The sequence below is a fragment of the Salmo salar genome, chromosome 24 (genome assembly GCF_965601325.2).
Source record: "Salmo salar chromosome 24, fSalSal1, whole genome shotgun sequence".
In the NCBI taxonomy this organism is placed as follows: Eukaryota; Metazoa; Chordata; class Actinopteri; order Salmoniformes; family Salmonidae; genus Salmo; species Salmo salar.
The window spans coordinates 16,227,944-16,240,546 of NC_138314.1; the positions used below are offsets into that span (position 1 = coordinate 16,227,944).

The window sequence follows — 12,603 nt, forward strand, 5'->3', positions numbered from 1 at the left end:
TGGGAATGACTAGGAGCTCTAATACACACTGTACTGTCTACATGGCTTCAACACTGACTGATCACCTGTCCTTCAACTCGTTGTCTCGTTCCACCTGTCTGATGCACTTCTGTCTTCACACTGTCCAGGGCTGTCCTCGACGAATCCCTGTTTGTTCCTTTTGCAAAATGATTAGAAGACGCTGGTTATCAGTGTAGGCAAGCTGAGCTAAAGGGCAGCTTGGATTCATGAAAAAGTTGAAAAAGGGCCTCGCCATCGACTCAACGTAACACAATGATATGGATTGAATTGTGTTTAGCCTGAGAGGGAGTGTAGAGCTACGGCCGCGCTGCCTGGCCACCATCTGAGCTCAGCGGATACAATGCATGACTGGATTTCTGTAGTTACCGCTCCCTCGTTCACTGCATGATCAGGCATGGACCCCAGCAATGTGAGCATCAAGTGTGCTGTCTGTATCTCCTGTACCTTGTCCTCTTCTCCCTCCCGCTGATACTGTTTCTAATAGCGACATGTAGTTCAGGCAGAGACTGCTACACCACAGTGACTGCAGGCCCGCTACATCTGACGTCTGACTGTCTGTCTCAGGTGGAGGACGTGGTTCAGAATCACATGACCTACTCCCTGCAGGACATGGGTGGCGACGCCAACTGGCAGCTGGTGGTGGAGGAGGGCGAGATGAAGGTGAGGATGGGGCTAGCCAGCGTGTTTAGACTCTATCTACAGACTACACACACTGCCCCCTGTATGCCTAGTATAGAAGACTACCTACAGCCTCTACCTGCTCACTCATTATCTAAACAGTGATGTGTGTATGGGTCCAATATGGCTACTGTCGGTGTGTATGGGGACAATATGGCTACTGTCGGTGACTGTGTGCTATCTCAGGTGTACAGGAGAGAGGTGGAGGAGAACGGCATCGTTCTGGACCCTCTGAAAGCCACCCATGCAGTGAAGGGTGTGACAGGACACGAGTTGTGCCACTACTTCTGGGACACGGACGTACGCAACGACTGGGAGAGTGAGTCTATCTGCCTCTTCCATCATCAGATTAACTTCATAGATTAGCATCTTTTTGTTTTCTTAATTTGCACACAATTTGTCCTGTCTTGCTCTATATCTCTTCCAGCCACCATTGAAAACTTTAACGTGGTGGAGACACTCTCAGACAATGCTGTTATAGTCTACCAGACCCACAAGGTAATATACCTCTGGTTCTTCAGGTTCACCGTAGTCGGTCAGGCTCTTGTACAGGTGGGTTGTCTTTGGACGGGTCACGTTTGACTGACAGCCAATGGTTGTGTTTCAGAGAGTATGGCCTGCCTCTCAGAGGGACGTCCTCTACCTATCAGCCATCAGGAAAATCCTGGCGACCAATGAGAATGACCCAGACACGTGGCTGGTCTGCAACTTCTCTGTAGATCACGACAACGCCCAGGTGAGTTCCACAGACACACCACGGGATTATTACCACGTCCTTAACATCTGATGCCTAGGAGCTAGGGATCGGTGTCGAATTGGAAGGGGGTAACGAAGTGTCTTCCGCTCTCCTCTTCCCTTTTCATCAACTCCCTTTTCGTTCTGTAGCCCACCAACCGGTGTATCCGTGCCAAAATCAACGTGGCCATGATCTGCCAGACCCTGGTGAGCCCTCCAGAGGGCAACAAAGAGATCAGCAGGGACAACGTCCTCTGTAAAATCACGTATGTGGCCAACGGTGAGTACAGCAGCTCAGTACCTTTTTCATGTCCCCACATGGTTGTCCTATACGCCTGGTCAAGTTGACTTTATCCACCTATATAAAAATGTTCTTCCATGTTCCTTATTTGACCAAATGGAACCCAGCTAAGCTGCTCTGGTATATAGAGCTTTATGGCAGAGCTTTGTGTGGGTGGAGAATGAGAGTATAGGGCTCACTGTTTGTAGCTATGTATTGACTGAGAGGTTGTTTTTCCCTAGTGAACCCTGGTGGCTGGGCCCCTGCCTCAGTCCTTAGAGCCGTGGCCAAGAGGGAGTACCCCAAGTTCCTCAAACGCTTCACCGGTTACGTCCAGGAGAAGACCAGTGGAAAACCTATCCTCTTCTAAATCTCACCGGTAATAGCTAACTCACCCCCTCGTATCCTCCCAGCCACAAGCCTAAAGACTTCTTTATCGACCGTAGACATTTAATTACTCTTTACCACACATGTAAAAGGAATACATCAGTTGAAGTTGTCTTTCATTGTGTGCCATATTTAAAGGGAAAATCCACTCAAAAATGTATTTTTTTTAATTAGTCCACTGTTGCATGTCAAGTTTAAGATATTGGACTTTCAAGATGCGAAGTGTCACCACCCACATCATCATGAATCATTTGAATAAATAAAAAAATACCAAAAGATTGTTTTTGAGTGGATTTTCCCTCTTGAGTTTTTAAAAATATTTTTGGTAACTTTCCTTCTCCTTGTCTTCTCTCAGGTGTTGGAAGGCGAAACACCTTTTGATCCTGAAGAGATATGGCTACATTTCCCATCATTCAATGGGCTCCCACAGACTACATTACCCATTCATCTGTCAACTGGAATTTCTTCACGAACCATCCAGAATGTTCCAGATGAAATAATCAGACTGATTTAGGGCTTTAATCCATCAGTAGTTGCTAGCCACCTGAGCCACAAAAACAGCCAAACATTAAACTGTCCATGGATGTGTTTGTATATAAATTCAAGATTTTCTGAATCGACAGAACCAATCTTTTTGTAAATTGTTTTGTAAATAATTTCCAATTATATTATTTTGGACTATACTTTTTCGTTTAATCACTGATTATCACAGCGTCTTTTCATGCTGTTAATTTCACTACAAAGAAGGACAGGATAGAAACCGAGCAGAGTGTTGAGGCAGAGTATGGCTAACCTTCTTCTCCTCTCCCTCTAGTGACGACGTGGTCTGATGGGGGGAGGGAGTCCAAAGCTTTGTACACTCTTTTTGTAGATCATTATAGATGTAAAGGAGGAATATGGATGTGATGTATTGTACAGAAACAATTAGTTTACCAGTGTATGTGAATCGACTGTTAACGGCTTGTTGGCAACCTGGGATTGGAAGAACAAGTCTATTGTCATAGGTGATCTTTGAGTTGACAGTATGGCTGGATAAGATTTGAAGTAATCTGTTGAATGTGACCCATCAACACTATCAAGTGTTGGTCTCTACTGTTGTTTGCCCCCTCCCTCTCACTATGATTTGTCCCAAGTAACATACAGCTTATATGTTGTACTACAGCATTAGGTGTTCAGATGGACCTCGTCATTGGCTTCAAAGGCTTTTGGGACAGGGGAGATGAGGTGGTTGGGATGGCTGTTTCTACATGACATTTCACATCCCGACACACTGACCTGTCATCTCTGTCCCGTTGACTCGACATGATGCTTTAGACACCAGGACAAATCCATCTACTACAGTATAATACGACCAGATGGGCTTTTAGATTGAGACACTAAACTGGAGCCGTGGTTCAGCATTTCACACCTCAAGGTTTTGTTTAACCATCAAAAAGTCTAAAGCAGAATCCTCCAATCAGCTTCTCAGCCTGAGGGGTTGTAGAATCCATGGGGAAACAGCATTGTCATGACGATCAGGAGCATCAGCTGAAGAATACATTTTAGTCTTGAATGTTCTCTATAAAGAATGCGCACACTTTGTATATTTCTAAGTCCTCTGAAGTGTTATTTGCAGTAAATAATGCAATTGGACAATGTTCGGTAAATTAAAATCGTTACACTACAGAAATGAGCTGACTTGCATTTGTACTTTACACTAGCAAATGAGCAGGGGTTTGGTGTGGATGTGTCTTGCATGAATGAATAGAAAATGAGAGAAACAAGTGTCAAGCATTCTTATTTATTTTAGGACTATCTTTTATATACACACCGTCTTTACATTCAATGATTAAAATATTTCTCTTCAGCAAACCGTATATTTGAGCTTTATGTAATAAATTATGGTCTCAAAAGCGACGCGTGATCATGGAATTCAGAGACAGTTTGATATGGTCTTCAGGGTGAGGTGTCATATACCAGCTTCTCAGTCTAAAATGGAGGCCAACTGCTGCTTAGCCTTTAACAAAGAGGACACGCTTGTTCAGTATCAAAGAATATCCTGAGAATCTTCAGTCATGACACCCCTTCCCCATGAAACTAGTGTCTGTGCATCTACTTAGCAATGACGTACATAATGTGCATATTCCACCGATCCAAAACTGTGTTTAGGTTTGGTGACCCATCTAAACCCAACATTCAAGAAAAATAGTTCTTACATACAGTATTAAACTAACATCCAAAGTGCCATTTTGACAGGAGCGAGTGCATGTCACCGTGCTTCCTCCATGGAGCTGGAGATCCAGTAACACTGAGTCTATCTCAGGGAACAGCAGGGAACAGCAGACCTTCAAACTGCTCCTTTACTTCATTCCAATCAGACAGGACTTAATAGCAAGATGGTTGGTTGGCTACCTTCAACATACCAGCCAATGAGTCTCTAGAGTTTGGCCTTGGCATAGCTGGTTTCAGAATGTATCTGTTCCATTTACAACATAATGAGTCCAGGTTCATCCATTTTGGCCTTGTGTTTTCCATGACACTTCTGCAACGGCCAAGATGCTGCTGTCACTGTAAACGTTCATCATCCAACCAGCTACTACAAAGCAAGTGCTATCACTTTAAAGAGTCACTTCTGGTCAGTAGGAAAATTAAAACATTCAAAGAAATGTTTTTCTATACTTTTTCTAAATATATATATTAATTTATAGGCCATGGAAAAAGTAATATTCTACAAAAAGAAAATAAGGGACTTCTCTGACATGCTCTAAGAAGCGGTTGGGTCTGAAATTGATCACATTAATTATGGAATGTCATGTAATTCCAATGGATGTCAATCACTGTGATTGTATTGGTGTCTTGTTTCAGTCCATCAACCTATCAGATGTGAGCATCCCAGTCCTTTGTGTTTTGGCAACAGGTGACAGAGTGGATCTAGCAGCGCTGGGGGTGGAGTCAAAGGAGCCCTGTCCAATGGAGTGTAGCGATTGTCAGATGATTGACAAAAGTAAAATGGTGGAAGAAATGGTTGTCTGTAAGCCTCCCCTTTCACTGAAACACAAGAGAGAAAGTGCAGTGTGAGTAAATACTACAAATACAGCTCATTATATCCACTTCACTTGACATATCTGTTTCTAAGGCAGGGGTGGGCATCTTCAGTCCCGGGGGGCCAAATTGAATTTGATGTCACATGCGCCGAATACAACAGGTGTTGACTTTACAGTGAAATGTTCACTTACGAGCCCTTTCCCACTAATGCAGAGTTAAAAAGTAAGAAAAATTTGCTAAATTAAAAAAGTAAATAGTAACACAAAAAATAACGAGGCTGAATACAAGGAAAACCTATCGGTATTTGATTTAGGAACAGATCAGTCAAGTCATTGTGCAGGGGTACGAGGTAGTTGAGATAATGAGGTAATATGTATGTAGGTAGGGGTAAAAGTGACTTAGCAATCAGGATAAGGTGCCTTCAGAAAGTAATCACACCCCTTGACTTTTTCCACATTTTGTTGTGTTACAGCCTGATATGTATTAAATTGAGATTTTGTGTCACTGATCTACACACAATACCCCATAATGTCAAAGTGGAATTGTTTTTAGAAATGTTTACAAATTTATTAAAACAGCTGATATGTCTTGAGTCAATAAGTATTCAACCCCTTTAATATGTCAAACCTAAATAAGTAAAAATGTTCTTAAGTTACATAATTGCATGGACTCACTGTCTGAAATAATAGTGTTTAACATGATTTTTAAATGACTACCTCATCTTTGTACCCCACACATACAATTATCTGTAACATTCCTCAGTCGAGCAGTGGATTTCAACCACAAAGGCCAGAGAGGTTTTGGAATGGTTTGCAAAGAAGGGCACCTATTGGTAGATTAGTGATAAAAAGGCAGATATCGAATATCCCTTTGAGCATGGTGAAGTTATTAATTACACTCTGGATGATGTATCAATACACCCAGTCACTACAAAGATACATTCACCACTTAGGAATTTCACCATGAGTCCATTGGTGATTTTAAAACAGTTAGAGTTTAATGGTAGTTACTACACAATGCAAACAAAAAATACAGAGTGAAAGTAAGGAAGCCTGTAAAGAATACAAATATTCTAAAACCTGCATCCTGTTTGCAATAAGGCACTAAAATAATACTGCAAAACATGTGGCAAATAAATTAACAGTCTAGGACTTGGGTGGCTGAAGTCTGACACTTTTTGGGGTTTTCCTCAGACACCGCCTGGTATAGGGGTCCTGGATGGCAGGGAGCTCGACCCCAGTGATGTACTGGGTCGTACGCACTACCCTCTGTAGCGACTTACAGTCGGAATGCCCGAGCAGTTGCCATACCAAGCGATGATGCAGCCAGTCATGATGCTCTCAATGGTGAAGCTGTAGAACTTTGAGGATCTGAGGCCCCGTGCCAAATCTGTTCAGCCTCCAGAGGGGGAAGTGGCATTGTCGCCCCCTTCATGACTGTATTGGTGTGTATGGACCATGATAGGTCCTTAGTGATGTGGACACAGAGGAACTTGAAGCTCTCAACCCGCTCCACTACAGCCCCATCATTCACACCTGCACGGTTGGGGCTCAAGTATTTCATTGTACACTGCAACTACATCTGCGACCCTATGCATGTGACTAAATAAAAATCTAATGTAATGTAAATGGGGGCGTGCTCGGCCTTCCGTTTCCTGTAGTCCACGATCAGCTCCTTTATCTTGCTGATGTTGAGGGAGAGGTTGTTGTCCTGGCACCACACTGTCAGGTCTCATCGTCCCTAAAGGCTGTCTCATCGTCGGTGATCAGGCAAACTTAATGATGGCGTTGGTGTCGTGCGCGGCCAAGCAGTCGTGGGTGTTGGGCAGGCTTTTGTTTCAGCCCATCCCAGAATGAGGTGTTAGTTCTAGGCTGCACATACAGCGGCCTTTCAAGATCACATATGCCCACCCCTGTCCTAATGGGACCCAAAGACTGTCCGAGATAAACTCTTTTGATCCTGACCACATGTGCAGCTACATATCTGAGTGGGAATAGATGCCTCCCAAATGGCACCCTATTGGGCACTTGTCAAAGGTAGTGCACTATTTAGGGAATAGGGTGCCATTCGGGACACAGCCAGTGGGTGAGCACTCACTAAGTAGATGTCGAGCACTGAGCCGTCGTCCGGGTCCATGTCCACGTCCATGGTGCTCTGCTCTGACGTCAGACAGATGGCGCTGTCCTCCAGGGTGAATGTGGAGCTGGACGCCATGTCGTCTCTAAGGGGACACAGGAGAACCAGAGACATTTGAGTAGACATACAAAAGAAAGGCTGAGTCCCAATATGGCACCCTATTCCCTACATGGTGTCATTATTTTGTCCCTAGTGCACTACTTTTGACAAGGCCCATTGGGGCTCTGGTCAAAAGAAGTGCACTGTGTAGGGAATAGGGTGATATTTGGGATGAAACGAAAGAATAACATAACACACTCCTTCCCAAGCGGAGCCTTGGTAACAACTGGTGTGTGGTGGCCAGTGGGTTCCGTATGGTTGAAGCCGATACGGTTTGGTTTATTAAGTGGATCAAAATAAAGGGGTCATTCTTGAAGTATGGTGGCATTTGGGCATGGCATTTTTGGAAAAATATTTACTTACTTTTTCTAGATTTTGTAAATAAATCTTCCCATTCTAAATCAACTAATATGGTAGCTTAATGACTTTCAATATTTTTTTATCACTATGATAACATTGTTCCACAAATGTAGGAGTAGTAACACAAATGATAACACCAATGAGACATTTGAAGTAAATAAGGATTTTCTGAAATGGAGGCTGCACATGCTAAAATCTATGGTTATCAATCCTTTAAAAATGATTGACTGAGGTGATATGATGAATAATTTAGCTCACAATGTTATTCCCCTTCATTTAAATTGACTAACACAGTGGCAAACAGGGGAGGGGTCTTTATTAAAGAAAAGTATTAGCTACTCACACCCTTTTACTGTTCAAGGTCCTTGTACAGTATATCTTTGTCATGAGGGATTTTCAAGGTGGTAACACCAATGACATAAAACTGGTGGACGCATTATGCTATTAAAAAAAATGTAGGTATTTTAATTGCCTTCTTAGTTTTTATTGATCTATACAATATTTTAAAATAACTTTTGTTCACTTTCTAGCATTCAAAATAATAGATGCAGTATGTAGTGAAAGTCTACACACTCCTTGCAGTCTTCACATTTTGCTGCCTGAAAATTTCATCTTAAAAGCTATTACATTGGATTTCTTTCTTACCCGTCTACACAACCTACTCCACATTTTCAAAGTGAAAGACAAATTATAGAACATTTTCCAAATGAATAAAAAATGTATTGATTGCGTATGTCTTCACACCCATTGTAGTCATTTAGCAGAGGATCTTTCCAGTGTGACTTACAGGAGCAGTTAGGGTGACTTACAGGAGCAGTTAGGGTGACTTACAGGAGCAGTTAGGGTGACTTACAGGAGCAGTTAGGGTGACTTACAGGAGCAGTTAGGGTGACTTACAGGAGCAGTTAGGGTGACTTACAGGAGCAGTTAGGGTGACTTACAAGAGCAGTTAGGGTGACTTACAGGAGCAGTTAGGGTGACTTACAGGAGCAGTTAGGGTGACTTACAGGAGCAGTTAGGGTGACTTACAGGAGCAGTTAGGGTGACTTACAGGAGCAGTTAGGGTGACTTACAGGAGCAGTTAGGGTGACTTACAGGAGCAGTTAGGGTGACTTACAGGAGCAGTTAGGGTGACTTACAGGAGCAGTTAGGGTGACTTACAGGAGCAGTTAGGGTGACTTACAGGAGCAGTTAGGGTGACTTACAGGAGCAGTTAGGGTGACTTACAGGAGCAGTTAGGGTGACTTACAAGAGCAGTTAGGGTGACTTACAGGAGCAGTTAGGGTGACTTACAGGAGCAGTTAGGGTGACTTACAGGAGCAGTTAGGGTGACTTACAGGAGCAGTTAGGGTGACTTACAGGAGCAGTTAGGGTGACTTACAGGAGCAGTTAGGGTGACTTACAGGAGCAGTTAGGGTGACTTACAGGAGCAGTTAGGGTGACTTACAAGAGCAGTTAGGGTGACTTACAGGAGCAGTTAGGGTGACTTACAGGAGCAGTTAGGGTGACTTACAGGAGCAGTTAGGGTGACTTACAGGAGCAGTTAGGGTGACTTACAAGAGCAGTTAGGGTGACTTACAGGAGCAGTTAGGGTGACTTACAGGAGCAGTTAGGGTGACTTACAGGAGCAGTTAGGGTGACTTACAGGAGCAGTTAGGGTGACTTACAGGAGCAGTTAGGGTGACTTACAGGAGCAGTTAGGGTGACTTACAGGAGCAGTTAGGGTGACTTACAGGAGCAGTTAGGGTGACTTACAGGAGCAGTTAGGGTGACTTACAAGAGCAGTTAGGGTGACTTACAGGAGCAGTTAGGGTGACTTACAGGAGCAGTTAGGGTGACTTACAGGAGCAGTTAGGGTGACTTACAGGAGCAGTTAGGGTGACTTACAGGAGCAGTTAGGGTGACTTACAGGAGCAGTTAGGGTGACTTACAGGAGCAGTTAGGGTGACTTACAAGAGCAGTTAGGGTGACTTACAGGAGCAGTTAGGGTGACTTACAGGAGCAGTTAGGGTGACTTACAGGAGCAGTTAGGGTGACTTACAGGAGCAGTTAGGGTGACTTACAGGAGCAGTTAGGGTGACTTACAGGAGCAGTTAGGGTGACTTACAGGAGCAGTTAGGGTGACTTACAGGAGCAGTTAGGGTGACTTACAGGAGCAGTTAGGGTGACTTACAGGAGCAGTTAGGGTGACTTACAGGAGCAGTTAGGGTGACTTACAAGAGCAGTTAGGGTGACTTACAGGAGCAGTTAGGGTGACTTACAGGAGCAGTTAGGGTGACTTACAGGAGCAGTTAGGGTGACTTACAGGAGCAGTTAGGGTGACTTACAGGAGCAGTTAGGGTTAAGTGTCTCGCTCAAGGACACATCAGATCTGTTCATTTAGTCAGCTCTGGGATTCGAACCAGCGACCTTTCGGTTGCTGTCCCAACGCGCTTAACCATTTTCTACTTCATATTCATAATCTCCAGCACCACCCCAACATCAACATATGTGAAGAAAGAAATTGTAGTAAAAACAATAGAGGAAGATAAGTGTTTCCAATGACATCATCAACCAATTGGCAATGCCTACTCATAATTGGTTAAAAATTGGAAAGACTTATCTTCCTCTATCGTTTTTGCTACAAAACATAGAAACGCACAATTTTCACATATGTTTATATTGGGGTGGTGCTGGAGATAAAAAAAAAATAAAAAAAATGTCCCTTTAAACACTAGGCTACCTGACACCTAAGTTAATATTTGGTAGAAGCACCTTTGGCAGCCATTCCAGCTGTGAATCATTTTTATTAAGATTCTACCAACCAAAGCTCAGTCAATTTGGTTGGGAATCATTGATGGCCAGCAATTAAAACATTGATGGACAGCAATTCAAATATACAAGTCTTTCCCAGGGTTAGGTTTTCAGAAGACTATGGCGGGTCTTCCTCTAACTTTTTACTTGTGCTTTGCTCCTTTCATTTTTAGTTTGATTCTGACAAACTCCCTAGTCCCTGCCATTGACAAGCATACCAATAACATGATGCTGCCATGACAATACAGGGGATCAACAACATTGCCTTCATGACGAAGTGAAAAGAACGACGCCTGTGTTAAAAAAAATCCACTCCAAATCATCTTCTGTTTGCAACAAGGTCGATAAGGGTGACTGCAAGACAACACGACAAAGAAATTATTATTTTTGCCTAAATTGAAAAAATAAATAAATAAGAAAAAAATTAATTGCTTTTTTTAATCCAATGCAACACAACACAGAGTGAAACTGTCTGTATTTTAAAGTATTGTGATGGCAGCGTCATATTCTGGGTAAGCCGGTCACTGGCAAGGACTGGAGAGTTAGTCAGGATCAAAAGAAAATATGAAAGAAGCAAAGCCCAGGTAAAAAGATAGAGGAAAAGCCTTCTGAAAACATAACCCTGGGATAGTTCATATTTATCAGCGGGACAATTACACAAATGTTAATGCCAAAGACACAGAAGAATGGCTTTCCAAGAGGTGTTGCGTGTTCCGGAGAGGTCCAGTCTTAGTCCTGACTTAAATTAACTTCAGCTTGAGCAATTTGGACAGAAAATGATGGCTAAATGTGGCTCTAAGAGTTGTGCGAAGTTGGTAGAATCTTATTGAAAATGATACACAGCTGTAATGGCTGCCAACACTGCCTTCACCAACTGTGAACTCCGGGGTGTGAAGACATGCAATCAATAAATCCTTGTTTTTGTATTTTTTTGTTGTTGGACAATTTAATCCCTTTTACGACTTAATTTTAAGGGAGCAAAACGTGAAGACTCTAAATCCCTAAAACACGTCACTACAACACATCACTACTGGGACAAGCCAATTTGCTTACTCTAAGTACTTTAAACAATGCATAAACATAACGTTTTGCAGTATAAAGAACTTGCAATATGTTTTATCATTGATAAACAGTTCAATGTCAACAAAAACATGTATGATGTGCAACTATTTTTTCATGGTCGCAAAGGCAACGCTATGTTTATGCAAATGCCACGCAATTCAAGAACAACCCAAAAAGACCCAAGGTGGTTCACAATTTCGCACAATTTTCCACGAACATAACAGGCCGTACAGATGGTGTAGCTAAATGCATGGTGAATCAAAGAATCCAACATCAAAAAGACAAAAAGCACCTTCAGGGGATGTAGAGAGAAACAGTCTGGCTTTAGAGGTCTCTCTAGGGGAAGTTTATGTCTATGAACTCACACAACAGGATATGAGTGAATCTAGGGCAGGGAATTCTGGGATATTCTGTTTTATGTGAAGCTTCTTTACTGGGCTAGGGACATCTAAAAACAGTCCCCAAATAATCTTCTCCTCACGTAGGAAAATAAACATCCATGAAAACACAGCATTGTGAACAGCAGGGGGCACTAGGGAGTGGCGTGAAATCTGAAACAGGCCGTTTTCAAAGTCACCTGACTGCTTAAATTGAGGAATGTGTTTACCATTTTATGGCACCTTATTGCCTACCCCTCTTAAAGGTGACACACACACACACACACACACACACACACCTCAGAGCACAAGTCTGTTACTGACTGACAGGGATATGTATATACACAGTGGAAAGTCACCCTGGCAGCAAGTCACACACTTTTTAATCTAAACAATGCCTCTTAATCATACCTTCTGAAAGCCTTGAGTCAAATATTAATGAAGCACATTAATAAAACAATTGAGGGCAACAGACAGGTGCCTGAAAAGGGAGCAAGACCAGGCAGGCCTCAGAATGGAGGCTTTGAGTTAGAGTCACAACCTGATACTACTGAACGAACAGACAGAGAGGGGGAGATGAGAGGAGAAGAAACAGACTACTGGACAGACAGACAGACAGACAGACAGACAGACAGACAGACAGACAGACAG

General features: G+C 42.9%; 2 protein-coding genes across 12 annotated transcripts in view; one reads left to right on the forward strand and one right to left on the reverse strand.

The window, feature by feature from the left end:
• Positions 1–3,770, forward strand: part of LOC106585037 (ceramide transfer protein) — a 37,596-nt gene extending 33,826 nt beyond the window's left edge. For all 9 annotated transcript variants that reach the window (XM_045707079.2, XM_045707083.2, XM_045707081.2 and 6 more), the window contains 7 exons: positions 586–681; positions 886–1,018; positions 1,127–1,197; positions 1,307–1,435; positions 1,585–1,714; positions 1,957–2,093; positions 2,457–3,770. In XM_045707079.2, the coding sequence (XP_045563035.1) occupies positions 586–681; positions 886–1,018; positions 1,127–1,197; positions 1,307–1,435; positions 1,585–1,714; positions 1,957–2,084 (687 nt within the window). In that variant the 3' untranslated portion in view covers positions 2,085–2,093; positions 2,457–3,770. The remainder of the gene's footprint in view (positions 1–585; positions 682–885; positions 1,019–1,126; positions 1,198–1,306; positions 1,436–1,584; positions 1,715–1,956; positions 2,094–2,456) is intronic.
• A 92-nt stretch (positions 3,771–3,862) lies between these two features.
• Positions 3,863–12,603, reverse strand: part of LOC106585038 (phosphatidylinositol 4-phosphate 5-kinase type-1 beta) — a 91,877-nt gene continuing 83,136 nt past the window's right edge. For all 3 annotated transcript variants that reach the window (XM_014170787.3, XM_014170784.3, XM_014170786.3), the window contains exons 14-15: positions 7,223–7,346; positions 3,863–5,128 (exon numbers count right to left, since the gene is read on the reverse strand). In XM_014170787.3, the coding sequence (XP_014026262.1) occupies positions 5,126–5,128; positions 7,223–7,346 (127 nt within the window). In that variant the 3' untranslated portion in view covers positions 3,863–5,125. The remainder of the gene's footprint in view (positions 5,129–7,222; positions 7,347–12,603) is intronic.